Source organism: Zymoseptoria tritici, chromosome 20, assembly GCF_000219625.1.
Source record: "Zymoseptoria tritici IPO323 chromosome 20, whole genome shotgun sequence".
Lineage (NCBI taxonomy): Eukaryota > Fungi > Ascomycota > Dothideomycetes > Mycosphaerellales > Mycosphaerellaceae > Zymoseptoria > Zymoseptoria tritici.
In genome coordinates this window covers 327,233-353,141 of record NC_018199.1, presented here as the reverse complement: position 1 = coordinate 353,141, position 25,909 = coordinate 327,233, and the positions used below count along the sequence as shown (strand labels likewise).

Below are 25,909 nucleotides of genomic sequence, written 5' to 3'. Positions count from 1 at the left end.
TGTGCGCTCTCGCTCCCAGGACCCGGCATCGCCGCTGCTGCTTCCGGGAACCGACCGCCGTGGTGTATCTTACCGGTGTGGGGAGTGGGCGCTCGAGCAGGCTGATGAACCCAATCGAATGAGACGCCGTCGTCGCGCCGCTTCCAGTCGGATGATGTCGTCACGTCCACGCAGCATTCCCAGCGCCTCGTCCAACCTCCTCCTCCTCGCTTCGAGAAAGGGTTGCTCCGCCCCAACCTCCTCCTTATCCTCATTCGCCCTTCCTCTTATCTTGCAGGAGAGCAGGGAAACGATGTGCTTGCGGAGAAGCGCCGCCGTCCAAGGCCGTGGTCAAAATTGACGGAACTTCAGGTGTTGCATCAATCCTTGCCTCTAGCCTCATGCTCGAAGCGATGCACGATGAGGTTTGGGCATGCGTCCGCATGAGGGATGAGCCCACTCTCTTTCGCCCTGGAAACGAAGCGCTGTAGTCGGTTCGCGCGATGTAGAGAAGAAAAAATCCATGGCTTAGCAAGCACGTTCGGAGAGAGACTGGACACGTGGCGGAGGAAGCAAGCTAGCGGGGATAACGCCTACATACTAATAGAAAAGGCTACGGTATGCGCTTGTTTGACGCAGCGTATCTGGCCGCTCGGAGAGAGACATCCAAGGGCGGTCGGGTTTGACAGTGCTCGACCAGCGGTCAATGTCACTCACCACGTGGCTGTTCGGAGCAAAAACTTAACGGCGGGCAGTGCTTATCCGAACGTCGGGCAATCAAAGAGGTCTGAAGAGAGCTGGAATTCCCCGAGAATCCGAGGAAAGCTGACGCCCGACTCCGCCTCTCAGGGGGAATGACAGTCCTCCGGGAAGTGAGAGATTCAAATGTCCAGGAGCTGTGGGCCGTTCAGTCAGTCGAAGGAGTCTGGAAAATCCGGGAGCTCGACCTCGGAATGGTGGACCTTTTGTACAAATATCAGACAAGCATTACCGAGGAAGCAGTCGCGGGCTCACTTGACAGTGCCCCGAGACGAATGATGGATTGCCGCGGTCATCGAATCTCGGCGTTGGAGTCGATAAAACAGCTCGTCTTGGTTCTTGATGCTAAAGGAAGGCGATAGTGACGCTTCCCCGCCGGATTGTCCTCGTTCTTGGCTCTGAAGTGGAAGACCTATGCTACTTAGCAAAAAGATGTGATGCGCTCGTACACACAAGCTCGTGATCTGGGTGATCTCAATTAGTAGTGGAACGATCTGAACCAAGTTGAACTTACGAAAGCTTCGTCGTTGGGCTGGATATTGCTCGCGTGCGAGCCACTCCGTGTCGATCAGCGAGACTTGATGGGAAGAAGAAGCCAACAGGCACAGCCGGAGAGTGATGAACTTGTGTATAACGGCTATTAAAGGGCTAATCTCGGACAAATAGGGGCGGTACGTAGCGAGTGAAGCGGCTGCTGCAGTGACAGTCAACCCGGACAGAGGAAGGTCCAAGTACCACCACACAAGAGGTGCCGGGTCGCGTAAGGGAGTTGACTTGCAAATCATGGCATAAGACGCTTAAGAGGGGCACAGCAAGAAGAGGCTTTACCATGAGATTGCCTGAAGACGGCAAAATCAAGGCATCTCTCTCACTCGTTGATGCTTCGCTCGACTCTCCATCTTGTTGGAAACGAATTGACTACGTTCTCAGCCCGTAGGGACCTGAATCCCACGTCGGCGAGAAGGGATGCAGACAGCAGATTTGCAAGCCTGGAGTGCTCTGCTCAATGTGGCCAGGTCGTCATCGCACCATCGATACCCGCAGCTCTGCTGGAAGTTCACGGAAGTATTGCGCCGGCGAATTCGATGTGCAGATCCTCGCCGGATGGTTTTCCTTGACTTTCCACCCTCCTCTCTCAAGCTTCACCAAGTCGGCCTCGGAAAGATTGGAGCTTTTCTTTCGGGGCAAATGGAAACCTCTACATGATTGAGCTCTTGACTTAAAGTCTTGGACGGCGGAGTCAGCCGGCAGAGACGGCTGTTTCGTCGAGGTGGTACCAAGCCGGGGCAAAGAATGTTTAGTCGTGGTGGTAATGCGACGGGATACAAGTCTCCGAGTCCGCGGGCGACCTAGCTGGGCCTTCTACGATTGCTGGTGTGGCCGGCGGTGTGGTCGGGGTTGCTGTGTTGGAGTGGAGTTAAAGGCGGTAGAGGCAAGGCTGAGGGCAGGAAGGCGGGAGTGGTGACGGGATGCGATTGATATGTTCGATGTCCTGTATCAGCTTCTCATCTTTTGCAAGGTGCCCCCGCATGCGCTGCGCTTGGAGTTGTAGGTTTCCAGCGCCGTAATATCTCTGCTCGGACTGCAAGGTCGACACCGAAGCTGCCATTATTATAGTAGCAGCTGATGTCGTCCTGCTCGCGGTCTGGGCAACCCGGAAGAAAGCGAAGATGTCCGCGTGTGCTGCCATGAAAGAAGAGGCGAGTGGTTTGGTGCGGCTGTCGAAGAAGAAGCTGGACCTTTGTCAGGCCGGGGCGCTTCTCGAGCAATGTCGTTGTCGGTAGGCCCTATTTGCTGTTCTGTAGCCGCAACGTTCTGCCTCTGAGCTGTACGCCTCAATTTTCAGTCCAGGGGGGGCCAAACACACGGAACACCGCCTCGGCAAATTGCGCACAATTCGACCCGCTTGCTTGCGACCCTCGCGATGGCTCGATGTCTCTCAGATGCAGTAATCAGCTCGCCTTGCACCAGGCCAGACCGCAATAGCAACGGAAGGAGCCGGCGGCGCTTCCGCAACGTCCTCCTTCTCCGGCTCGCCCTGGTCGTTTGTGTTCACGCTGTCCTTCCATTTTTGAAAGAAAAAAAGAAACTCCTCTCGCGTCCGCGCCATGCCGAACCCCAGCTCTCCAATCCTTCTTCCCTGCCGGATCCTGTGATCACAACCGCGATTACCATTCCGCCTCGCTCTCCGTCCTGACCTCTCCTGTCATCGCGGTTTGTTCGTCCAGCGCGGGTCATGCTTCTCCGCCAGCGATCACGTTCCAACAGCAGCCCCACTTATCTTCCCGATCGACAGGCGACTTGAAGCGTATCTGGGACACGGCGTGTGGGGCAGCTTGAGGGAACTCCGGAGGGTGGACTGTCCGCAGTCGGACGGAGTAGGGCCGTTCCATGGCACCATCGAAGGCTGACAAGCAAGGTACCTAGCTAGGCTGCAACAACTGCATGACCAGGTGATTGAAGAAGCATTCTGTGAGGGGATCATTTTTCAATTTGCTTGATGTATCTCGAGCTGAACTTGCCGCGACGCACCGCCTCCTCGTGCTTACATCGTACCACGCCGGGCGGGTTGTATTTGGCCCACGACACAGTTTTCCTACGCCCTGCCTAGCAGCCCGCGGATTCTCCACCTCGCCTGATCATTCTCCGTGCCCTCTCCCGATCCCTTGCTGCTTCTTCCCCATGTCCTCACCCACCAGTACCCGCCGTTCGGTTTCGGGCAGAGCGCCGTCGAGCTCATCGTCGGAATTCAAACAGGCTCTGGTGTCGGTGTCGGTGTCGTCGTCGTCGTCGTCATATCGCGGCTTGCTCTCGTATGTGCTCCACTTCTTGGTAGAATATCAGCGGACCGATCACTTGTCAACAAGATGGTCGCAGATCAAATAGGCCAGGCGAGAAAATGAACAAGACCCTCTAGCGGCTCCGCCATCGTTTGCGACCTCGATGCTCTGCTTCCCACTCGTCTTCTGAGCCTTCGCAGACTTCCCTTCTTCGTTTCGAGCCGAATAGGTCATTGTCTGGCTCGCAAGCCGTCATGCCCACCTCACGGCGGCGCAGGCGTAGTAAGTGATCCGCCTCATCATCAACATCTTCCTGATCATCGACGTCGTTCTCCTCATCATCAAAGTCGTTCTCCCCATTAGCGTTAATCTCATCGACTCCCAAGCTGCCATCATCGCACTCGGCCCCTGACTCTTCACTGGTGAAAGCATTGTCGTATGTGACGGGTTCCGCCATAGCCTCCACCGTCTCCACGGCCTCTCCAGCCTCGGACAGCCACCTGCCGATCCCCGAATCGAAGCTCTGCACGTCTTTGACACCGTCATCGCTGCGCATACGCTTCGATGGATTACTGCTGGCTTTCCGGGGACTGCGACTGCTCCGCAACCGTCCCTGATCGCGGCAGTACGGGTCCAGATCATCGGCGCAGAACTCGGAAGACCGCGCACCGTCGCGGACGACCACATTCCGCGTGACGTGCTTCTGGAGGAACGGCTGGAGCTTCGGAAAGATGTCCCAAGCGAAGCGTGCGAAGAGGTACTCCCGCTGGACACCGGCGAGTGGGTGTAAGCCGCGGTGGTGGTACAGACCGTACAGCACGGGCGACCAGGCGTTGAGATGGACAGCCCATGCGAAGCCACCGCCAGCGTCGGCTTTGGGAACGATGCTCAGTCGCATGGAATCCCAAAGGGTGTGAATGTCCTGGCGCAGGAGCACCATGTTCTCTTCCGCGTTGACAATCTCTTCGCCTCGCTTCGAGCTGTCCGGCGCATAGCGCTCCATGCCGTTCGTACCGAACCACGTCTTTTCCGCCGCGGGCAGAATGTGGGCGCTCTCGACGGGCACGTCGTGTTTCGTGAGGCGGCAGGTGACGTCTCGCGCGCGCGCGCCCGCAGCTGAGAAGGGTGCCGGTGCGATGGGCGCGGCCCGCCATGCGGTGGGAAGGCGATCGTGAGGGAAATGCCAGTGAGCGAAGTTCGGGACCACGGCGTAGGGCGGCGTGAAGTCGGGGGTGGGACGAGGGGTAACATCGGCAGGGCAAGTAGCGGAGGACAGGTGAAAGTAGTAGTCGCCGGCGGGGAGGAGACTTTCAAAGGGCGGTGCGGCGTATTCGTCGGCGGCGGGGAGATGGCGGGAGGTGGTCAGCTGGCCGTCGAAGCGGTTGTTCGCAATGATGGCGCAGGCGGTGTGAACGAGACCGTACTGTATGCCCGGCGCATCCGCGGTGCCGTCGGTCGCGGGCAGCGTGAGCAAGACGTTGTTGCTTTCGTCGTCCGGATAGCCGGGATGTCGAATGATAAGATATGCCCGCCGGGACCCGGGACTAGATTGCACCACGTCGAGTGCCGGGAGCACTTGAACCACTGGAGCAGCAGCGGCGTTCATGTTCGAAGTGTGAGGTGTCCGAAAGCGAGGATCGAGGATCGAGGATACAGGAAACGCAGGGCGCAGGGTACCTTAACCCCACAGCCCCACCGCTCTGCGCCAATTATGTGCAAGCCCCCGAAGTGGATTAGCGCTGCCAAGTAGTTCCATGATCTGTGCAGCATCAGATTCAGCCGCATCCATCACATCCATCATCCAACCTCACCCCAATCGGAACTGGCAATCTCCAACGATGCCCCAAATGGATTCTCATTCTCCTTTATTATTAGGGGAACAAATCACCATGGCGGCTGGAGGGGCAGGCCTCTTGCTCTTAACCTCTCCTATCATCCTTCCTCCTCTTCGACTCTCCTACACCACCATCCACATTCCACGTCCACCATCTACACTACCGCCGCTCTTCCACAACATCCCTCAACTCCGCCGCCGTCATGGGACGCGGCGACTATCAAAAGGTCTTGCCCATCCTCAAAACCCACCTCGATAAGCTCCGGCTCGACAACATTGGCTCCATCACCCCACTCCAACTCAACCGGTTATACCGCACTCTGGGATGGGAGTCGAAAGACATGCGAGATGAGCGGATCGGGAAGAAGAATCTGTTGAAGTGGATACGGAACAACATTGCCGACATGGATGTTGAAAAGGGAGCCAGGGTCGGGTGGGACGCCAAGCTGGAGGAGAGCATGAGATTACGAGAGGCCGAGCTCAATAATCAGGCTGATGAGGATGAGGATGAGGATGAGGATGAACATGAGGATGAGAACGAGGATGAACCTGTGGATGTGCATGCCAATGCTGGAACCCATACTCGGCATGGATCAACCTGTGACTACCTCACTCCTGGATGGAAGCCGTCAACTGCCAACATGTCTCGGCTTCGTGACATTCTCGACACTCACTCCATTTCCTTTCCCTCCTCTGCCAAGAAAGCCGCTCTGGTTGAACTGGTCACCATTCACGTCTTGCCAAATGCTTCCAAGAGTCGTGCCTACAATGGGAGAGTTACCCGCAGCAGTCAAAAAATGCAAACCACAACGGACGGCACTGGAGACGGACATTGCTCCATTTTGCCCAAGGATGAGGACAAGAGTGAGAAGCAAAAGCAAAAGAAGAATCTTCCGAAACAAAAGAGTCAGTCCACAGTTGAGATTGTTGATCTCAGTGATCACTGTGGTTACCCATCCCCGACCAACGAGGATGTCATGGAGGATATGCAGCACCACAACACGTTTTCTCAGCATACGAGTCTTTTCCATGACAACGACAACAACAACAACTCTTCTCCGGACGACATTACCGTACCTCCTGGGCCCATCTGCCATCGCTGCAACAACAGTCCTCCGGACCACAACACCGCCCTACAGACCGTCAACCTCCAAGTTGAGCTGAGGCGCACCATCGACGAGCGAGATCAATTACTTCAAACGTTACTCTCGTCTCGAGATGTCTTTGCCATGCTCGAAGCGGCCAAGACAGACTTGCAAGCCCAGCTCGAGGTCACCTCAACCCAAGCGCACAATACAATCAGTCAGCTTCACCAGGAGAAGACGCAGCTGGAGTCCACCCTCCAGGATAGCCTGTCGGAGAAGACGCAGCTGGAATCCACCCTCCAGAATAGCCTGTCGGAGAAGACGCAGCTGGAATCCACCCTCCAGAATAGCCTGTCGGAGAAGAAGCATCTGCAAACACAACACGCTCTGGAAATGGTCCAGCTTCGTTCGAAACAGCAACATCTCCAATCCAAGACGCAGGAGGACCCACTTCTCCGTGTACAACAGTCCAAGCATGCTCCATCCAGAATGACAGGCGATGATTCTTTGCTGGATCAAGTCACCACACCTCGTCGTCACCCAAAGCTGTTCTTGAATTCGGAGAGTGATGTGTCCTCCTCGATGGTTTCACTGCACAAACTCCTCACTACAGTCCTTCAAGATGCTTGCGACGGACACTTCTGGAAGTGTTTGGATGGACTTGGACGAGCTGTCGCGTCGGTGTCCCAAATGGGTCTCAAGCAGCAGCAGCAGCAGCAGCATCTTCCACCAGTCCAGATACCATCGATGCTCGGGCGGGAGGAGCAGGGCGAGGAGGAGCAGAGCGAGGAGGAGGAGAAGGACGCAGAGGTGAAAATCGAGGAGAAGAAAGACGAGGAGGAGGAGGAAGAAGAGGAGGAGGAGGAGGAGGGCAAGAACTCTGGGGTCGCTTTGTGCGGGGATAATAATGAGTGGAGTATCTGAGCTGGGTTTAATTGATCGATCGCACGCGGACACTTGGCTGAACATGGTTTCTTTCAAAGCAAACGCCGGTCCCAGTCGATGATGGGTGGAAGGGGAAGATGTTGTGTACGTTATCTACCTCCCGGTACTCTCGAGAGCTGCTCTTATATCCTTCCAAGCACACATGAATTACCTTACTCTTTTGTTCCTTGTTCCTCCTGAATCCCACTCCGCTTGGAGAGCGTACGGGTAGGTCTTTTTTTTCATCCCCGCCTGACGTGGGGGTCGCTTCGACTCCTTCCTCCTCCTCCTCCTTCGTCCACCAATGACCAATCCGACACTTATGGCCATTGTTCGTTCCTCTGGGTTTGGATTAAGACTGATCGAGGGTTGCGCCGACTGGGCGAATTGGGGGATCAAATGTGCGCCAACGAAATGCTCTCTGGGACTTGCATTCATGCATATATCCTGCTGTTGCAGAAAAATTTCCAATCAAAAATCCCATTCGTTTTCTTTTTAACATGTCATGCCAATCCATCATCAATCCATCAAAAAAAAAATCCATTTCTTTCATTCGTGTCAATGCCAATCATCATCAATCATCAAAAAGAAAACCATGGTTCATTCGTGCCCGTCCGTCCATCAACCAACCAAGACATTCATTCCCAGACACTCATCGCTTTGCATCGCGTCCACGCCCAAATATCCATGCCCTTCCTCCTAGTCGCCGCATTCCAGCCCTCCTCCTCCTCGCCGTTCCAGCTCGTGTTGCTGCTCGCCGAGATATCGAACCTCCGGCCCCGACTCCCGAGCACGCCAGCCTCGGCCGCTTTTCTCTCCCGCCTTAACAAATCGTCATGGTCATCTCTCATTTTCTGCGACGGGATTCTCACTCCCCTCACGGGATCGCGAATCAGCCACTGCACGCAAGCGAGGGCGTCGTTCAACGACACGCGCACGGCGATGTGGTCGAGGGGGTGGACCGGCGCGGCGAGCTTTGTGTCGTCGTCGGCGGAAAAGAAGTCCTTGTCGAGGAGGGAGTTGTAGTCGATGGCTTGGGCTTCGGAGATGCCCAGCTCGCGCTGCGCTTGTTCGATTTGGTGGTCTAGAAAGGGCGCGTTGGGGTGATCTGGTTTGGGGTGTTCGGGCAGAGGACGGAGGAGAGGCTTGACCACCGAAGAAGAGCTGTGGTTCGAGCTGGTGGGGAGGCCGCCGTCGAAGGCCACGACTGGTGGTTGTTCTTCTTCCTGCATGTGTGGCTCTCGCTGCGCCGTTGCGATGGGAGGGACGTCGCACTGTTCGGGTAGACGACGGAGAGAACAACGGGCGGGTGGGGTGACGTGCTCCAGGTTGGTGGGAATTTCCGCGCGCCAGGTGTCGATGTCGCGGGCGAAGTTGGGAAGGATGTGAACGCGGAGAGACCGGCGCTGTGGAGGGGCTGGGGGATGAATGCTCTGGACCAAGTCGATGGTGAGAGGGTCGTAGAAGAAACAACGAAGCCCGATGTAGAGTTTGAAAAATCGTGTGGGAGCATAGTTGACCATGTGAGAAGCATTGAATTCGCAGGGAGTGGAGAAGGGGTTGTCGAGAAGATAGTGGGAACCGTAGGTGAGGCGCGAGGAGATGATGTCGTGCGTCTTGGTCGTAGCGGCAAGCCAGGAGTTGTAGTGTGGCAGAACGATGTTGGCGTAGGTGTGGAGCGATAGGGCACTGGCGTCACGGTAGACTTGCAGTGGCGCAATGAATTCCCGTTGGAGTTTCGCGTTGGGTGGTGAGGGTATATCATCGGAGAAATGTCCACATTGGACCCACCGCATGTCGACGGGGAGTTTGCTGGGTGTGGGAGAGATTCTTCGCAAAGCGCGGTCGGAACGGCAGAATTGCTCCTCGTCGACTGGTAGTCTGCGAATGTGAGTGCATGGTCTGTGCGATGTCGACACGAAATGGGCGTGGTTGAATGGAGGACAATGAGACTCACGGAATCTGTTGCAGTGCACGATAGCTGACCCAGAGGGCCGCGGCCAATGAATCATCCCGCCCCTTTGTAGCGCCTAGGTAGGCGCGCTGGGTGAAGTCGAAGATTCTCCCATCCTGCCAATCATTGATTAATGAGTATGTGAGAGACGCATGTGCGATCGAACTCGATTGCACTCACGGCTGGCATGAGATGAAGCGGACAATGCCCTTCCATACCCTCGTGGTCCTGCAACGGCGTCATGGAATTTCCCACCAGCAGCGCCTCTTCAACGAGTGGCATTACAATCCAAGGCACAACGCCAGCAACCAACACGAAGAGGAGAGCATCCCATTTGGTGGGCAATCGCGCGCATATGATTAAGAAGATGGTGATGGGCAGGGTGTGAACAAGAGAAAGAGGAATGAGCAAAGGGAAGAAACGGAGTGCGGTCGTAGCGAGGCCACATAGTCGTTGTCGTCCGTATCGCCGATCCAATAAAGGCTCACGAGCCCGAATGCCAACTCGAGGAAGAAGCGGATGACGGGGATCTGGTCGAGGACAGTATAGTGAAGGAAGCCGACAACCAAGATGATGGTTGCGGTAAGTAGGCTGTGTCTTGACCAGAGGTGTGTGAAATCCATCGCTGTTGCTGTTTTTGCGGTTGTTGTCAAAGCGAGAGAGAAAGGAAGAGAGAGAGAAAGGAAGAGAGGACAGAAGAGATACGTTTGCTTCATGTCGTGCAAACGGACTTTATCGAAGTAAGTACTGACCGTACGCTCGGTGAAGCCATGACTAAGTATGTTAGTGCCTCAGGCATCAACAAGCATCAATACATTTCTCCGACTTTTCTCGTCTCACCGCCGGGTACATCAACGCAGGCCTTGAGACTCGTGGGGTTGAGAGCCCGCCGAGAAGAAAATGTCTGCTGTGAACGAAGCGATGCGGTCGGAGGTCGACAACCTCCATATCGCCAAAACTTTGCGACACGCAACTGCTGGGAATACCAACGATCAAGACCAGGTGAAATACCAAATAGCCGTGGCGGCTGATCGTGTCGTTCCCTGATGCATCCACACCATTCCTCGACCAGTTTCCGAGCAGGCTGTGGGTAAATTGGAGTCCTGTCTGAGGGCAGGATCTTGCTCGACTCGCTCGTCGGGGAATCCTCACAGTGGTCATGCAGACGAATGCCTTTGAAGCTAGTGCAGGGGATGTCGTAGATGATGTAGTTGACCTTGTCACCAAACCGAAATCCCGTATTGGCGGCCTCTGTTTTTGGGGTCCATGCTGCGTTTGACACGGCAGAGAAAAAGAGAAGACAAGTCTCGCCGGAGTGAAATCATCCATATTTCAGGGAAGAGGCATTTTGAGGTTTCATGTAGCGCACCATTTACACCTATCCCTCCCTGCACGTCTCCCGTCTGTACCACCATCAGCCAGCGCCTCGCCGAGTATTCCGTCTTCAGCAACCTCATTGGTGTTGGCGTTCTCCTTTTCGGCGTCCATGTCCCAGTCGATCGTGCTCGTATAGTAAGTCTTCGGCTTTGTAGACCGTCGAGAAGGTGCCTTCGCCAATGCGGTGAACCAGGCGATATCGTTGGCTGATGTTCTGAAAGGTCTGCTCGGATTGGTCCATGTCATGTAGCACGGAGTCGTCAATTTCTTCTTCTTCCTCTTCGTCGTGGTCCATGTCATGTAGCACGGAGTCGTCAATGTCTTCTTCCTCCTCGTCGTCAGACATGGTACCACCGCTTTCGTCCAATGGTCCCCGGCTCTCTTCCATTTCTTCGGTATCGTCCTCTGTGTTGTTGTTCTCGCGGTACCTCATGCCTTCGTCTTCGTGCACCACCACAGCCTCGTGTGAGCACCCGGTGGATAGCGCCATGATTGCCGAGGGGAATCTCACTTCTGTTCGTTCAGACCGTCACATGCGGATGTCAATGTTGTGAATTGCTGTGACAGGGGAGATGTTTTGGGCTGTTTTTGCAAGGCCAGGACGGGCGGTGTCATCCGTGAAATTGCATATGTCATGCTCATGTGAGTGGGTTGAACGCGAGGCGTGGTTGCTGCCATCATGAAGGCTTCAGATGTGATCCAGGATGCGGCGGACCACGAAGAGGGTAATGGCGAGCGAACGCATGTGATAGATTGACTCGCGGCGGACGATCCACTGTCTTGCAACCCTCCTTGTGAACACCACTGCCGTGATTGGCAGCCGCCCAAGAGCTGTAGAACTCGAACTTTCGCAAGAGGAAGAGGATCAATGTCTCCAGGATGCTGCAACGCCACCGGAACGAGGTGGCTCCCGCAAGCTTGAGTAAAGAGGCGTGTAGTATTGACCATCAATAGTATCTGATGACACATTCTGTTGTGGCGCCACCGTGTCGGAGAGTGGGAATGCATCGACACCATTATCGAAGGGAGTCCAGCTCCGCTGGACTGCACTCATCGCTGCGACGTTCGACTCCGACGAAGCACGCTCAGAGTCGAGCCTGCCATGTTTCTGCTGGCTTGCCGCGAGCGGTACATTGCTCTGCTGGGCTGAAGGCTCTTTGAGTGTGTTTGCTCCCGATAGTCCTTCATTCGAGGGCTGCGGTGGTGCGATGGAGCGGGAAAAAGTAAAAAGCCCAAGCCAGTGCGCCCAGAGATCAGGCGTGTTTGTAGGAATGCTCTTCCAGGCTTGTATCTCCCGTTCTTGTCGATCTCGATGTCCAGACTCACTTCACCCACATTGCTCTTGATCCCGACCGCCCGACACTCACAAGCATCAATGTCGAAGTTGGCAGTGAAGTGGGAGACCGGATGTTGGATTGCCCGCCTTTATCGTATTGGAGGCTGATTGTGAGGTGCGTGAGAGATACCGTCGTCGTCGCTCCGAACGCTGCTTTCGGAGTGTTGTGGGAATGGTGCCAGTGTCTGGATAACGCTTCCACCATGCCACCAGTGCTTGCGATTTGTACGGGTTCTCTTCTCTTCACATCCTCGTGGATGGCCCCACCATTGGCTGTGCTGATCCTTCTGCCGCCCCGATCATACCAGCTATTGCACGACGTTCATCCATCATCTCCGCTGCAAACTGCCGTAGAGATCCTGCGTGCAACGGCAGCTGCGTATTGATGAAGAACAACGTGGCGTATGTGTCCGGACGTCGACCTCGAGGTGTTGTGGGTAGTGGAGGCGTGCGGGTTGAAGGCCGCCGAGAGTGGGCGATGTGGAGCATTCCCGTGCGGAAGGAGATGGTGGTGGAGGCATACGGGCGCCGTGAAGGTCACGTCACGTCACCTTGGCGCCCGCCGTCCCGCCCGTCCGTTCCGTCCCTTCCCGTCCCATCGATGGTCCATCTCAGACTTCAAAGTCCAAAGTCTGCTTCATCACTGACAACCACCTGCACCTCACCTCACCTGCACCTCACCTCACCTCACCTCACCTCACCTCAGTACAGATTCGGTACTGGGAACAATACGGAATTTGTGTCAAATGAAACCAAATTACCGCTTCAAGACATATCACCAGAGGGGAAATGAGACTGCACGGCTCGCGACGGGAGACTGTCCAAAAGAGGCTGTTTTTCGTTTGTTCTGCCATCGAAACAGCCCTGGATCATGTCGGATGGAGCACAGCGTTTGGTGTTGGTAGGTGACGCGATGTTGCAAGCACCTAACCAGTACACTCCCGCCATCTCTTTCGTCTTTCCTTCTGCTACACTTTCCGCCATCTCTTTCGTTCTGCTGCACTTTTCGCCATCTCTTTCCTTCTGCTACTCGCGATGCAACATTCTCATCACTTCCACAGCCGCAGAATAAGGAAAATGAACACAAAGATCAATCGACGTGACTCACTGGTCAACGGTCCTGAAGACTCCACCCGCTCATCATCGCAATCTTCCAATCGAAAGTGCGAATATTCACGTCTTCTCGACGATCCTTTCGTGGCCATGCTGCTGAACTACCCTCGCCAGCTCGGCGTACCCACCAACACGACTCCAGACGTACGGCACACTTCTCAGTCTCCTCAGTCTCCTCAGTCTCCTCTGCTCCCGCCATTCGGCTATCAAGCTGGTCCGCCCATGGACATCACTCCAGTCTCCAGACTCACACCACCTCCTCGGCTGTGGCAGACGACGCAGCCACCATCAACGCCGATCGCTGCACCACGAAGCAGCAGCAGCATCCGCATCACACCACCACCTCGGCCGTGGCAGACGACGCAGCCACCATCAACGCCGATCGCCGCACCACGAAGCAGCAGCAGCATTCGCAACCCTCCCGCACGAGGACCACAGCGTTCCACGGCGAGCTGGACCCTACCTCTGGAGCCTGTGAGCCCGACACTCCGCCTAGGTTCAACAGAGACTCCCCCGCGCCACCCGCTCTTCGACAACGCGGATTCGCCTCCTGCTCATCAGACTAGTTCGCATCAGCATTCCACGGCGAGATGGACCCTACCTCTGGAGCCCGTGAGCCCGACACTCCGCCCGCGTTCAACAGAGACTCGCCCGCGGCACCCGCTCTTCGACAACGCGGATTCGCCTCCTCCTTATCAGACTCGTTCCCATCAGCATTCCACGGCGAGCTGGACCCTACCTCTGGAGCCCGTGAGCCCGACACTCCGCCTAGGTTCAGCAGAGACTCCTCCGCCCCACCCGCTCTTCGACCCGCTCTTCGACAACGCGGATTCGCCTCCTCCTCATCAGACTACTTCGCATCAGCCTTCGAGCAACACCAACCGTCAATACACATTTGTCGTCGTCAGCCAGGAGATTATGGAGGAAGTATGTCAGAAGGTCACGGGCGGGAGGATGAATTATTCTGCCATGGATCTGTCCAACGCAATCGACGAGGCGGGTATTCGATGCACCACCGATGGGAATCCTCGGGGATAGATGTCAGCACAAGCGGGAAAAAGGCCACATTTCATGGTGGTGCATGAATCATGGCACAGGAAGAAAAGAGGCGGGCTGCGGTTGCATCTCTGGGCATCTCTGGTCTTGGAATGTATGATGAGGGAGGGATATGTGAGATTGAAGAGTAGTAATTCGCGTGGCGTTCTACCGTGGAATCGAAAGCAGGAGACATGACAGCCGTGGTGGGTGGGTACAACATGATTGCTTCAACTTTCAGACATCGCCTTTCGCAAGCTTGAAATTCTCTTTCTTCACAATTTCACCTCCTACCGACGACAGAGCCGGTATGCAGGATGCCGTTCATGCCGTCCAAGTCTTGGACGTAGGTCGGTTTGCTATGCTACACGACATCTTCCCATCCTCCATCTCCCGCCCTTTTCCTTCACTTCCATCATCACTCTCATTCCTCATATCACCGCAAACGCAATGGCCGCATTTCTGGGCCATCTGTTCAACGTTCTGGGTTTCGCCGCGCTTGTTTCCCTTCACCACACCATGCGCACACGATACCCAGACCACCAACTGCCCCAATTCTTCGTCGAGATCACCTGCGCTGTTGTGGCCATGCTCATTCAGGTCATGTTGCCCAAAGGGAACCGCTTCGCCAACTGGCTGTGGCAGTTCATCCTCGTTCTCCGCTGGTGGCCACTCATGCTTCCACCCATCCTCTTGTCTCCTGTCAACAAATTCCTCCTCACTCTCGCCTGTCACTACACCAATGGCTGGCCGAGATGGTGGATGTACCCGCTCATCCTCAGATTCTCCTTTCCGCTGCATGTCTTTTTCGCGCCAGTGACGGAAGAATAGCTGTTGCCAACGACGCGAGTGAACTCTACGCATTGTCCCGACTATCTACCCCCCGAGGCAAGTACAATCCAAATCAAGAAGACTGCCCAGGATCCAACTCACTCATACAGCATCATCCTGTTACAGGGCCGTGATGAATCTCTGGCCCTCGCTCTGTACGTGAGCTATCGTACGCTGCAACACTTCCCGTAAGTCGTTGTCCATGACAGCTTCAAATTCTTATTTCGTAACCTTACTGACGACTCGAAATCAAAGTCGAACGGTCCTGGAAGAAGAATTCTGCAACGTTGTGCTCGCGCTCGACACCATCTCTCCCTACTCGACACTCTCCGACGACGACATCCTCGTGGAACAAGTCCGAGTACTAATCCCATGTCCTCCTCCGACTCAGAGCTCCTCCTCCTCCTCTACTACTACCCCACCACTCCCCGCGAGGCTTCTTAAAGACTACATTATACCACTCCAAGCCCATCGTAACGCCTTGGCCACATCGATCTCCACCTACACTGGCACCACTCGGCCCATCCACGACGAATGGCTCTCATATTCAGAACATCATCCACAACACCCTCTCCTTGCCCGAACACCTGTACCCTCCCCTCCACAACGCCCTCTCCACACCCTGCGACCTCCCCGCCCCGCCCGCCCCTCCAACTCCTCATTTGTCATCGGGTTTCCGCTGCGCAGTCTTCTCCCCGTCGACCACCCGATAGGTCTAGAGAAACCACAACGGCGCCATCTAGTCCGAAGAGAAGGAAATCTACACCTCGACCCCGGCCTATCCCCCATCCCCCCACTTCTGGGCCCTGCGCACTCACGTCCTCCCCAACTACTCCCACGACCTGGATCCAGACCTGGCGCACTACTCTACCCGCGAGCTTTCCCGACATCTTCCTGACCCCCGACGGCCATCTCGCGCATACCGAGCGATGAAGAGAAACCTCCTCGAACTTGGCGTTACTTTTGAAAAAGCGGTTGTATACAATGACTTGATGAACAACTTCTTCACCGATACCCTTGAGGCCGGAGGAGCTCGCCGATCACCGAAGTCCCAACAAATTTGTAGGTGAAGACGTGGTCAAATCCTTGGGAGTGTCTGGAGCATCTGACATGGTTTGCAAGAATCCCCTCTTCCCGCTGGGGGAAAAGACACGTGGGCGCTGTTGATTCGGGAGGGGACATTGGCGAACATGGTCGTGTTGCAATCGGGGGTGGTTGACTTTGGGCGGGACTACAAAGGTGGTTGGAGAGGTGGAAAGGAAGGGGCTCGGGGACTTGGTTGGATTGGGAGGCTTGGAGGGAAATGGCGGACTGGTGTCGGAAGTTGGTCAAGGCGGTGGCGAAGGGTGACCGGGACCTGACAAGCGGATGAATGGGGCGGGACATCGGACGGGCATGGTGAGGTCAGGACAGGGCTGGGCTGGTTGGTATGGGAGATGTTCAAAGGATAATTTGCGGGTAGAGAATGGTGAATGGTGAATTGCGTTGGATTCAGATGTCAAGGCTCAATAGCACGGCACGATTCGCAAAATGTGCTTCAAGTTTGGAAACGCCCGCCCTTCTCCTTCGAAGTGAAGTCTCGAATGGAGCCGAACTGGGAGGCGTTTAGGATGTTGGATGGTGAGGGATGATGAGGATTCGGGAAGGACTGGATGATTTGGGATATCGCTGGACCCATTGTGAATCGATTCGGGGATGTGTTTCGGATGAGAGGCTTGGTGTTTCCCGTGTTTGTCGAATTTGATCGAATGGGGATGGACATGGTTCCCATACAACCGAGTTTGTCCAATCGACTAACCTGTCCCGCATCCATCTTCTCTTTTCCGACGGGAGGAGACGGATTCGGTCTGGTCGATGAACGACCTCCCAAATGGACCTCCCCAAATGGACAATATTATCTCGCTCCATGCTATATCGTATCCCAAGGTATCGTATTTAGTGACCTCTTAACCCACCACCACCATCCTACATCCTACATTCCATCACAAGTAATTCGTCACTCCTCTTCGGCTCCTCGTGCACTCGTTTTCTCCCCTCGCACGCCTCATCGCTTGCGAATCATGGTCTTCCAAGGCAAGATCACGATTCCCCTCAGCTGGTGCGATGCATCCACCCTCTCCTCCAAACATCGCACTCTCGGCTACGCCATCATCAACGATCCCAGCGGCGACGACCATCTCCTAGAACCCCAGCTCCTCCCCTCCAAGCTCTACCACCCTATCCTCGCCAACCTCAACCTGGGCTTCTACGCCGGCCAAGCCACCACCCGCGACGGCTGTCCCTCCGTCGTCGACTGGAAGACCGCCTCGAAGCTCACGGCCGCCATCCGCGCCTGGGCGGCTACGCACCACGTCGCCAAGGAGTGTTCGCCGCTCCCCGCGCAGCTCTACGAGTTGATGAGCACCCTGGACGTTCCCGTGGCGTTCGGCGCCGCCATCGTGTCGGATGTGTTGGTCCGCGTGTTGCGCTTCGTCTCCAACCACGTGTCGGTGCCGGCGCTGAAGGATGTGGGGAGGGACCGCCCGGGTCTGACCAAGACGGTCAATCTCACCGTCGCGATGTTGGCGCGGATGGGGTCCTTTGATCACCCGGCCTCCATTCCCACGTATGTGTCATCATTCCATCGGTCCGTCTCGCCCCGAAACATGTACTAACAGCATCCATCACACAGAGCTTCGACGTACAAGTCCGTCGCCATTGCCATTCCTCCTCCTCGTTTGGTTACTCCTACTCCTGAGTCTCGCCACACCACCTCCACGACCGCGCTATACATGGAAGAGGTGGAGGAGGAGGTGGAGGTGGAGCACCACTCGTGTAGAGCAGATGAGCGTAAGCGTAGTGATCTCGAGAACGCGTACACCACGAACGCAAGCATGAGCCGCTCGTCTTCCTCCGCCTCGCCCTCCACCTCCTCCAAGACTGTTCCATCCAGCCACGTCCACTCCAACGACGACGTCTCGAAAAAGCAGCCCGACACCCACATGCACCACCACTCCACCGCCAAACCGACAACACACGCCGCCACCAACACGACTACCGTCAAATCCAAGCCATCATCGACGACCAAGAACATGCCCATCAACAGCACGGAGGAGGACGTGCACTCGGTCGTGGCCGCCCTCGTGGCGAAATACAACCATGCGCTCCCCACCCTCTACCGCAGCGTCGAGCAACACCAGAAGCACCTGCACCTGCACGCCTCGGCCATCAACCACGCCGAGCGGAACTTGGAACATTTGAGCCGGCGGGTGAACGTGGTGGAGGGAACGCGGAGCTTCAGGTCGGACAGTCGGTGGCCGAGTTAACGGCTGGTTCGAGGGGATCGTGAAGCGGAATGAGGGGACCAAGAGGACGAGTGGGTTTGGGATGGTGGATTGGGAGTGTGGAGGGATTTTCCATTTGATTTTTTTCCATTTGTCTTTCTTTCGTTGTTACTCGGGGTAGGGAATGGAATGGATGGACTGTTCGGAGGGAAGTGAAGATTGGGTGTAAATACATGCAAATGAACTTCAACCTTTAGGGTTTCTTTCTCGTCTCTCTCCTTCTCTCTCTCTCCTCACCGTTGATCACTTCGACCGCAGCTGGTGATATTTACCATTGTCTCTCTCGCTACAACGTCTGTCTGATGAGAGAAGAAAGCCATTGAACACCAACGGGAGGAGAGGTTTTTGCTTCCTGCCCAGACGTTCCGCCCTCACCGCTCCTCGCGTTCCAGCCAGTCAGTCAAGCTTGTCAGCACAACAGACATCCCCACCCACACCACTGCGAAGGCAAACATGGCGGATACAACGAAACGGGCGTACTCGGAGCACCGAGGGCACAAGCCGCGGTGACTAAACCGACGGCAGCCGGCTGGTAGTTTGTTGGACATCGCGTCGAAGACCTTGTCGCCGGAGGTCCGGATGAACACTGTCCTTTCCATCCTGCTGTCAAGTCCTCATCGTCACGGTCTTCGACTTCGACAACTGCGACAGGCATGGCAATCGCATGGCAATCACATGGCGATCGCAATCGCATGGAGTGGTCTTGCAAGCATAGGTCTATCGTGCCGACGACCCGACCCGACGTGCAAATCGGGGCATGATCTTCTTCTTCGCCGCGGGGGAGCGATCCTCCGATCCTCCCTCGCCAATGCCATCGCATTTCGAAATTGGAATTTCCCGTCTCTTCCCATCCCGCCGATCAATCAATCAATCAATCAATCAATCAATCAATCAATCCGTCCTCCGCTCGTCCATCTTCCCACCGACGCACGTTTCCGCCGCCGAATCACTGCCACAACTCCCCCGAATCGCACTGCGCGCCGTCTATTCGCCATGTGGACCCCTCCTCCCTCTCCCGTGCGACCGGCGGCCTCGAGTGGTGTGCAAGAAGGAAAAGAAGGAGAGTCTGGTCGTGGGAATCGCGTGGACTCGAAGCAGGTCTGTGGATGAATTTGGAGGGCAGATACACGGCAAGCATGGTGCTGCGATTGGCGGAAGAGTCGGTCAATGGGAGAGCAGCAGTGAGGAGGAGGATCAGGTGGGGAAGAGACGACGACACAGTCATCTTGATATCATGCCGGAGTTTGGAACAGTCATGCTGGTCGAGCTGACTCTCGTATGGGAGGGAGACTCGATGGCTCTGAACAACTCGTTCGTTCCTCGTTCGTTCTCGGCCGGGCAGTGAAGACCTCGCACCACCACTAGGTCCAGCTCGTCGTCGTCAACGACCTCACCGAGGATAGGAAGAGCCGCCTGGTGGTCGCGTGTTATGCATGGTGAGGACGAAGTTTGTGAGTCGAACATGGAAGAGCAATTGTTTAAAGTCCACCGGACGCTACCTCCCCTTCCGCGCCATCTCGTCCTTTACACACTATCTCGTCCTTTACACACCATCCCGTCCTTCACACACCATCCCGTCCTTCACACACCATCTCTTCCTTCACACACCATCTCTTCCTTCACACACCATCTCTTCCTTCACACACCATCTCTTCCTTCACACACCATCCCGTCCTTTACACACTATCTCTTCCTTCACACACGCCTCGCCTTTTCCACCACAGCGCACCTAGCGCCGACACGACCGCGACCAAGATGTACACCCCCGGCTCGGAGACAGCGGAAAGAGTCAGCGTGGTCGGCTTCGTGACTCCGTCCTCCTTCTCTTCCCCTGCCTCCACTGCCTCCCCTTCCTTTTCCGCTGCCTCCACTGCCTCCCCTTCCTCTCCCGCTCCTTCTCCCGCCTCATCTCCCACAGCATCCACGAGAGAAGACCGACGCCGACCAACTCCCTTCGCTCGCTGCCGTCCCACTCTCTCCAGCGAAGGCGAAGTCTCCTCTCCAACCCCGCCGTGAACGTCGTGGTGGCCAAGGCGTCGAGACGAAGCTGTTCAAATCGACAAGACAATGGAGATTAGTTTGTGTGGGACGAGAAGCGTAGGAATACAGGAGGGGATGGGATGACAAACGCTGACAGGATCGACAGTACGTGTTCAGGGGTTTGAGGCCTGCTGCTTTCCCTCCTCCCACGGGCGATTTGCGTTCAAAGTGCGCTCGGGGCTTGGTCTGTTCGCATTTCGGGCAGAAGATTCGTGCGGGAGGAGGGGAGGAGGATGAGTTGTTGTTGTTGTTGGCGGTGGACATTGCGTTGTAGCTGGCCATGTTGTCGGTGGTGGTGTTGGACTGAAGGTAGAGGACGAGGACGGAAGAAGCAGGAGGAGGAGGAGGAAGAGCAGGGACTACACGCCGGATATCTTCTCGGGCATTCACAAGTGTTTGCACATAATATCAACGCATTTGATTGTTTGATTAATGGTGATGCAAACGAGATTAGTCCAGTCCATTCGCCATCAGGTTCTGGAAGGACGGAGGCCAGAAAGACCGGAAGGACGTCGTTTGCGCTGGAGAGAGTGGGCAGAAAAATGATCGGGTAGTTGTAGTGGCCGGTGGGCTGAATATGCAAGAGAATCCTCCACGCCTGGAGGACTTCATCGCCGAAACGATCATCATCCGCCTCCTCCACCACCACAACGCCGCGCGATCAGCGGTGACGCTCCTCCACCGTCAAAGACCCCCTTCCTCGACCTGCTTGCGGCGACTTTTCAGTAACTGCTATTATTCATCGCCGCTCTATTTCGAGGACGGGAGGTGGTTAGTGCAACGGCGGATGCGAATGCCGACGAGTCCGCGGCGGAGCCTTATAATGTGGAGTTGGAAGAGATGCACGGAGTGAGAAGAGGAGGTGGAAATGAAATGAAACTCAAGAGATGGAAGTCGACGGAGAAGAGGAGGTTAATGTCGGAGGTCGACGACGCGCTGGAGTTTTGACGAGCCGTTGAACTGGCGCGAAGCCAAGGCGATGCCAGTCGCTTCGACAAGGAGCTCTCGCAACAACCAAGAGGGTTCCACCCAGAACGCGCTGACTGGATTCGACTTCTTGGATCGACTCCATTGGCATTGCGCACGCCATGGAATTATTCCAAAAACCCCGGTCGTACTATCCGTACCTACGCACTCTACATCCGCTTGGAGGCGGTGCCTTTACTGCAAGCTAGCGAGAACACCCATGCAGTGGGTTTGATCAATCGGCTGGTCATCTTCCTTTGCGATTATGGTTGTTCAGGGCCCTTGCAGTGGCAGTTCGTCCTTTCATCTTAAGCGTTCACTTTTCTCAAAGTTTTCACTCTTCTCAAGTTTTCACTCTTCTCAAGTTTTCACTCTTCTTAAGTTTTCATTCTTCTTAAGTTTTCACTCTTCTCAAGCCTGCACTCTTCTCAATCGTCTACTCATCTCAATCGTCCACTCTTCTCAAAGCCTGCACTCTCCCCAAAGCCTGCACTCTTCCAAACCGTGCACTCTCGTCAGTCGCGAGTCTCTTTGATCGTCCAGCTGTCCAAGCGTCTACTCTCCTCAATCGTCCAGTCTCTCCAATCGTGCAATGCCCAAATACAACAGCACCTCACTACGCTAGCCCTCGTCTCTACAACCGCCCTCTCTTCTCTCGACATCATCGGGAGTCCCGTTGTAGTCGCAAAGTCCGGTCCTACTCGACCTCTTGCTCCTCCGCACGAGCTCTTACGATGTGTATATGTATAGCAAGACAAAATACTAGCTAGCCGACACGCTGCGGAACAGCAGGGTAGGACTCTCTCTCTCTCTCTCTCTTGGCTACTACCCTAATTCCCTGGACATGTAGCCGTCGTAAGCTAGACCAGCCGGATCCGCTCCATGACGGCCTTTCTCCCTCCTCCGCTCCGCAGCCGCGGACAAAACCGTCTAAGGGTTGCTTCGCTATCGTGGCGCTAGGGTTGCATTGGTCGCCAACCCACCTGCCTGCTACCCGCTGTCTTGCTTGCATCTTCGACTATCGTCTCTAACCGTCAAAGCGGATTGGTCGGACTCCGCGGCTAAATCGTCATCTACAGAAGTACGCTTAACCTTGAGAAGATGAATCTCTTCCAGACATTAAGCCGACCGACTCTTCCAGAAAACTCTCCTCTCACCATTCTTCAACCCGCCAGGGTTGTCTATTGATGTTTTCCGGATTGAAACCCTCTTGGATCTCCGAGAAAGAAAAAAAAAACACCTCCGAACAGGTCTTCTCCACCCACCCGCCCGCCCGCCGCCTCTGTTGGATCCGGATTTGAGAATGGGGCTGCTGGAGGCTCGGCGCTCGTGAATTCCACATGACACCTGATCCACGGCGGCATCGGATCTCACATGGACCCTTCTGGACTGGTTCGGGATGATTCTCGTCATTAATGGTCAAGAGGTCGGAGGCCCAGGCCGGTCCAGCAATGTGTGGATTGGAGAACAATCCCTGGCTCCGCTGGTGAGGGGGAAGCATCGGGATGGGGTGGAATTTCTTCTGAAATTGTTTGTTGGAGTAGGCGACGGTAGATATTTGCCGTAAGGGTGGGGTTTTGGGAGCGGAGAGTTGGTGGCAGGCCGTATCGTTTTCGTGATGGTGGAAGACGAGGAGGAGTTCGATGCCGTTGCTGGGAGGGGGGGAGGAGAGACATGTAGAGTCGGTATTCCAAGTTTGTGGAGCCGGAATTTTCTTCCTTGCCGATTTTCGTTCGAGTTCTTCTCTCCTATGCTTCTTGGACACATGATTACCGACTCTCGCGGATCCCAACACTATGAGAAAGAAGAAAAGGGGAAACAAATTCGACATGGTCAAATGTATATTATGTATGTATGATATAACATTCCTCCAAGACATAAAAAAGAACATCAGGTTCTAACACCATAACTGACAGACACACAAAAGAAACCCCCCCCCCAAAGGTCGGTAGCGAGCGACAATTCCCCGTTCCCTTCATCCTTTTTTTCCCTTTCATTTCCCTTCCCCAAACATTTAATCACTCACACCAATCCATCCACCAGCCCGCCTCAACTCACCCTCTCCCCGTCATCCCATTCCTCAACTCGCTCACGCTCTCGCCGAGGTACGTGGCCGACTTCTCCACATTGTTCAAGCGCTGGCCGTGGTGCTTCTCAACGTGATACAGGCGCGAGTCGTGGTGCTCGAGCTCGGCTTCGTTCTTGTTGATGAGGTCGCCGTAGGCGTGGAGGTACTGGCGGTCTTGCTGGACGCTCTGCATGATCAGGGCCAGGAGCTTCTGGATCTCGGAGTGGGTGAAGGGGGGCGTGGTGGTGGGGGGAGAGAGTGGAGGGGCGGTGGTGGAGTGTGCAGGGGCGGATGGCTTCATCTTCTTCGACGCGGCGGCGGTGGTGGTGGTGGTAGTGTGGCGTGGAGGGGCGGGCGCCTCCTCCTCGTCGCTCACGTCCTCGGAGGACACGGAGGACACGAACGGGGTGTACTCCTCGTCCTCCTCCTCCTCGCCGTCATTCATCACACTCCCTTCAGGCGGGGGAGTGACGAGTCTGGGGGTCATGAGGGTTAGATTCTGTACTCGGCATGGACATGATGGTGGTGGTAGGTAACTTACCTGGAAACGGTGGCGACTTCTGCGGCGGCGGTAGTGGTAGCAGGACCAGTCGAAGAAGAAGAAGAAAAGGAAGAGCGACTATAATCAAAGACGCCCTCCCTAGCCAACAAAGCGACGGTGTGATTGACCGTCGTCAGCTGTCCCGCCCGACCCTGACCTACGGCGGCCAACTTCGGGTCCGAGACGTGGGCGTAGACAAAGCGCAGCACGCGCAGCAAGACGTCGTGCACTACCGCCTGGCCGAACTGTAAAGGGATGCGGAGCGTCGTGACGAGGGCTCGAAGCTGCGAGGGGAGAGGGGAGCACTCCTTGGCTACACCGTACTTCTTGGCCCAGGCGCGAATGGCGGCCGCAACGTCGGGGGCGTCGTTCCAGTTGAGTTTGCTCGGGCAGCCGTCTTTAGCTGTAGCTTGGCCGGCGTAGTATCCGATGGTCAGGTTGGCGAGGATGGGGTAGTAGAGTTTGGAGTCGAGAAGTTGCGGCGAGGCGTCGGAGAAGGGGGTGGGGTCGTTGATAATGGCGTAGCCGAGTTTGTGGTGGTAGGAGTCGATGGAGAAGCTGTGGCACCTGTAGAAAAGAAGAGGGTAAGAGGGTTTGCAGAAGGGGTTGGGGGATAGGTTGGATGTATGTCGTACCAGTCCAGAGGGACGATGATCTTGCCTTGGATGGTCATGGTAGCGATGGTTTTGGAGAAGGAGGAGGTGATGGTGGTGGTGTTAATGTGATGATGTCGACGATGGAAGTAGCTGAAGAAGTAGTAGGAAGGGATGCAGAGTGAAGAGTTGAAGCAGGTTTGAACAGCCGGCTTGATATATCTGTAAAGGCCAGATGAGTGGTGCATTCGGGGCCATTTGGGGTTGACCGCTTTGGGCAAAGAAGGAGATGAGATTGATGGATTGGATTGACCATGTCCATTTCAAGCCGTTGCAATCCCGCACGTTGGCCATTTTCGGGTGAAGACGAAGTTAAGAATCTCCATCCCATCGAGCCGGATACGGCCATGTTTGATCGACATGGCCATCTCGAGCGTTTGACACCGGATTCGGTGTTTCCAGCTCCCGTGCGCGTCGTTTGCGCGAGTAACAGATCTACGGCCTCGTGCTGGGAGCTGCGCTTGAGAAATCCACCGTCTTCGGAGGGCGACGGATCGGTCTGCCTCTGCTGGTTACTGGAGGGGTCGACGATATAGAGGCAGCCTTAATAGGAGCCGGTGCAGATTCCTTAGAAGTGAGGATCACGCTATGAACGGATTACGTAATGCAACATCGAAATTCTAAGAACGTCGAGGTCTATAATATTAAGGGCCCGTTTAGTAAACTTTTTTTAGTTATATAGCAATGCCCTTAGATGTCCTAGATATCTCTTAGTCGTATAACGTTATAGAGAAAGTAGCTAGTAAAGACATTTATATAAGATCGATATAAGGTTAAAATAATATACTATAAGGATATTATACCGGATTAAGTATTAAGGCACTATATAGAATTTAAGCCTTATATTAGCTCTACGTTACCTATATAGGTATACTAAGCTAAATCTTATATATATCTAAAATAGTATAGTAGGTAGGATTAACTACTACTAACTAGCGGTATTATAGTAGATATAGTATAAGGGTAATAAGTATATAAAGGGCGTATATAGGCTAAACGATAAATAAGGTAACGAGGTAGTAGTCCGAGATATAGGTATATACTAATAGATTATTAAAAAAAGAATAAAAGAAGAGAGATAAAGGTAGCGACTATATATACTAATACCCGAGGTTTAGCCGGCGACAAAAAAAGCCCTATAGTATTAATATTTCCTCCCCTACTTATATATATCTAGATATAGATATAAATAGTTAAGTAGTATTATATTATAGTAGCTTAGTATAGTAGTAGGGTATAAAAACCTTAGTAACTTAGTAGAGCGGCGGTAATAGTAGTAATATTAGTCTACTAGTAGAGCGGTAACTTAGT

The 25,909-nt window shown here is 54.9% G+C and overlaps 8 protein-coding genes across 8 annotated transcripts; 3 read left to right on the top strand and 5 right to left on the bottom strand.

Annotated features, from left to right (window-relative positions):
* Nucleotides 1–3,651: 3,651 nt before the first annotated feature.
* MYCGRDRAFT_98057 (uncharacterized protein) lies at nt 3,652–5,124 on the bottom strand (the record flags this gene model as incomplete). The annotated part of the gene is made up of 1 exon (XM_003846890.1): nt 3,652–5,124. One exon carries the CDS (start codon nt 5,122–5,124, stop codon nt 3,652–3,654), a length of 1,473 nt encoding a protein of 490 aa, XP_003846938.1.
* A 431-nt stretch (nt 5,125–5,555) lies between these two features.
* On the top strand, nt 5,556–7,361 carry MYCGRDRAFT_98056 (uncharacterized protein; the record flags this gene model as incomplete). The annotated part of the gene is made up of 1 exon (XM_003846907.1): nt 5,556–7,361. The coding sequence occupies one exon, from the start codon at nt 5,556–5,558 to the stop codon at nt 7,359–7,361; it is 1,806 nt and encodes a 601-aa protein (XP_003846955.1).
* Nucleotides 7,362–7,999: 638 nt separating this feature from the next.
* On the bottom strand, nt 8,000–10,031 carry MYCGRDRAFT_98055 (uncharacterized protein; the record flags this gene model as incomplete). Its single annotated transcript, XM_003846889.1, has 3 exons — nt 8,000–9,242; nt 9,319–9,431; nt 9,804–10,031. The coding sequence occupies 3 exons, from the start codon at nt 10,029–10,031 to the stop codon at nt 8,000–8,002; spliced, it is 1,584 nt and encodes a 527-aa protein (XP_003846937.1).
* A 737-nt stretch (nt 10,032–10,768) lies between these two features.
* Nucleotides 10,769–11,182, bottom strand: MYCGRDRAFT_98054 (uncharacterized protein; the record flags this gene model as incomplete). Its single annotated transcript, XM_003846888.1, has 1 exon — nt 10,769–11,182. One exon carries the CDS (start codon nt 11,180–11,182, stop codon nt 10,769–10,771), a length of 414 nt encoding a protein of 137 aa, XP_003846936.1.
* A 3,444-nt stretch (nt 11,183–14,626) lies between these two features.
* MYCGRDRAFT_98052 (uncharacterized protein) lies at nt 14,627–15,007 on the top strand (the record flags this gene model as incomplete). Its single annotated transcript, XM_003846908.1, has 1 exon — nt 14,627–15,007. The coding sequence occupies one exon, from the start codon at nt 14,627–14,629 to the stop codon at nt 15,005–15,007; it is 381 nt and encodes a 126-aa protein (XP_003846956.1).
* Nucleotides 15,008–17,067: 2,060 nt separating this feature from the next.
* Nucleotides 17,068–18,312, top strand: MYCGRDRAFT_98051 (uncharacterized protein; the record flags this gene model as incomplete). The annotated part of the gene is made up of 2 exons (XM_003846909.1): nt 17,068–17,612; nt 17,679–18,312. The coding sequence occupies 2 exons, from the start codon at nt 17,068–17,070 to the stop codon at nt 18,310–18,312; spliced, it is 1,179 nt and encodes a 392-aa protein (XP_003846957.1).
* A 1,239-nt stretch (nt 18,313–19,551) lies between these two features.
* Nucleotides 19,552–20,652, bottom strand: MYCGRDRAFT_98050 (uncharacterized protein; the record flags this gene model as incomplete). The annotated part of the gene is made up of 3 exons (XM_003846887.1): nt 19,552–19,743; nt 20,034–20,377; nt 20,466–20,652. 3 exons carry the CDS (start codon nt 20,650–20,652, stop codon nt 19,552–19,554), a joined length of 723 nt encoding a protein of 240 aa, XP_003846935.1.
* Nucleotides 20,653–23,390: 2,738 nt separating this feature from the next.
* MYCGRDRAFT_98049 (uncharacterized protein) lies at nt 23,391–24,618 on the bottom strand (the record flags this gene model as incomplete). Its single annotated transcript, XM_003846886.1, has 3 exons — nt 23,391–23,880; nt 23,946–24,512; nt 24,581–24,618. 3 exons carry the CDS (start codon nt 24,616–24,618, stop codon nt 23,391–23,393), a joined length of 1,095 nt encoding a protein of 364 aa, XP_003846934.1.
* Between the last annotated feature and the right edge of the window lie 1,291 nt (nt 24,619–25,909).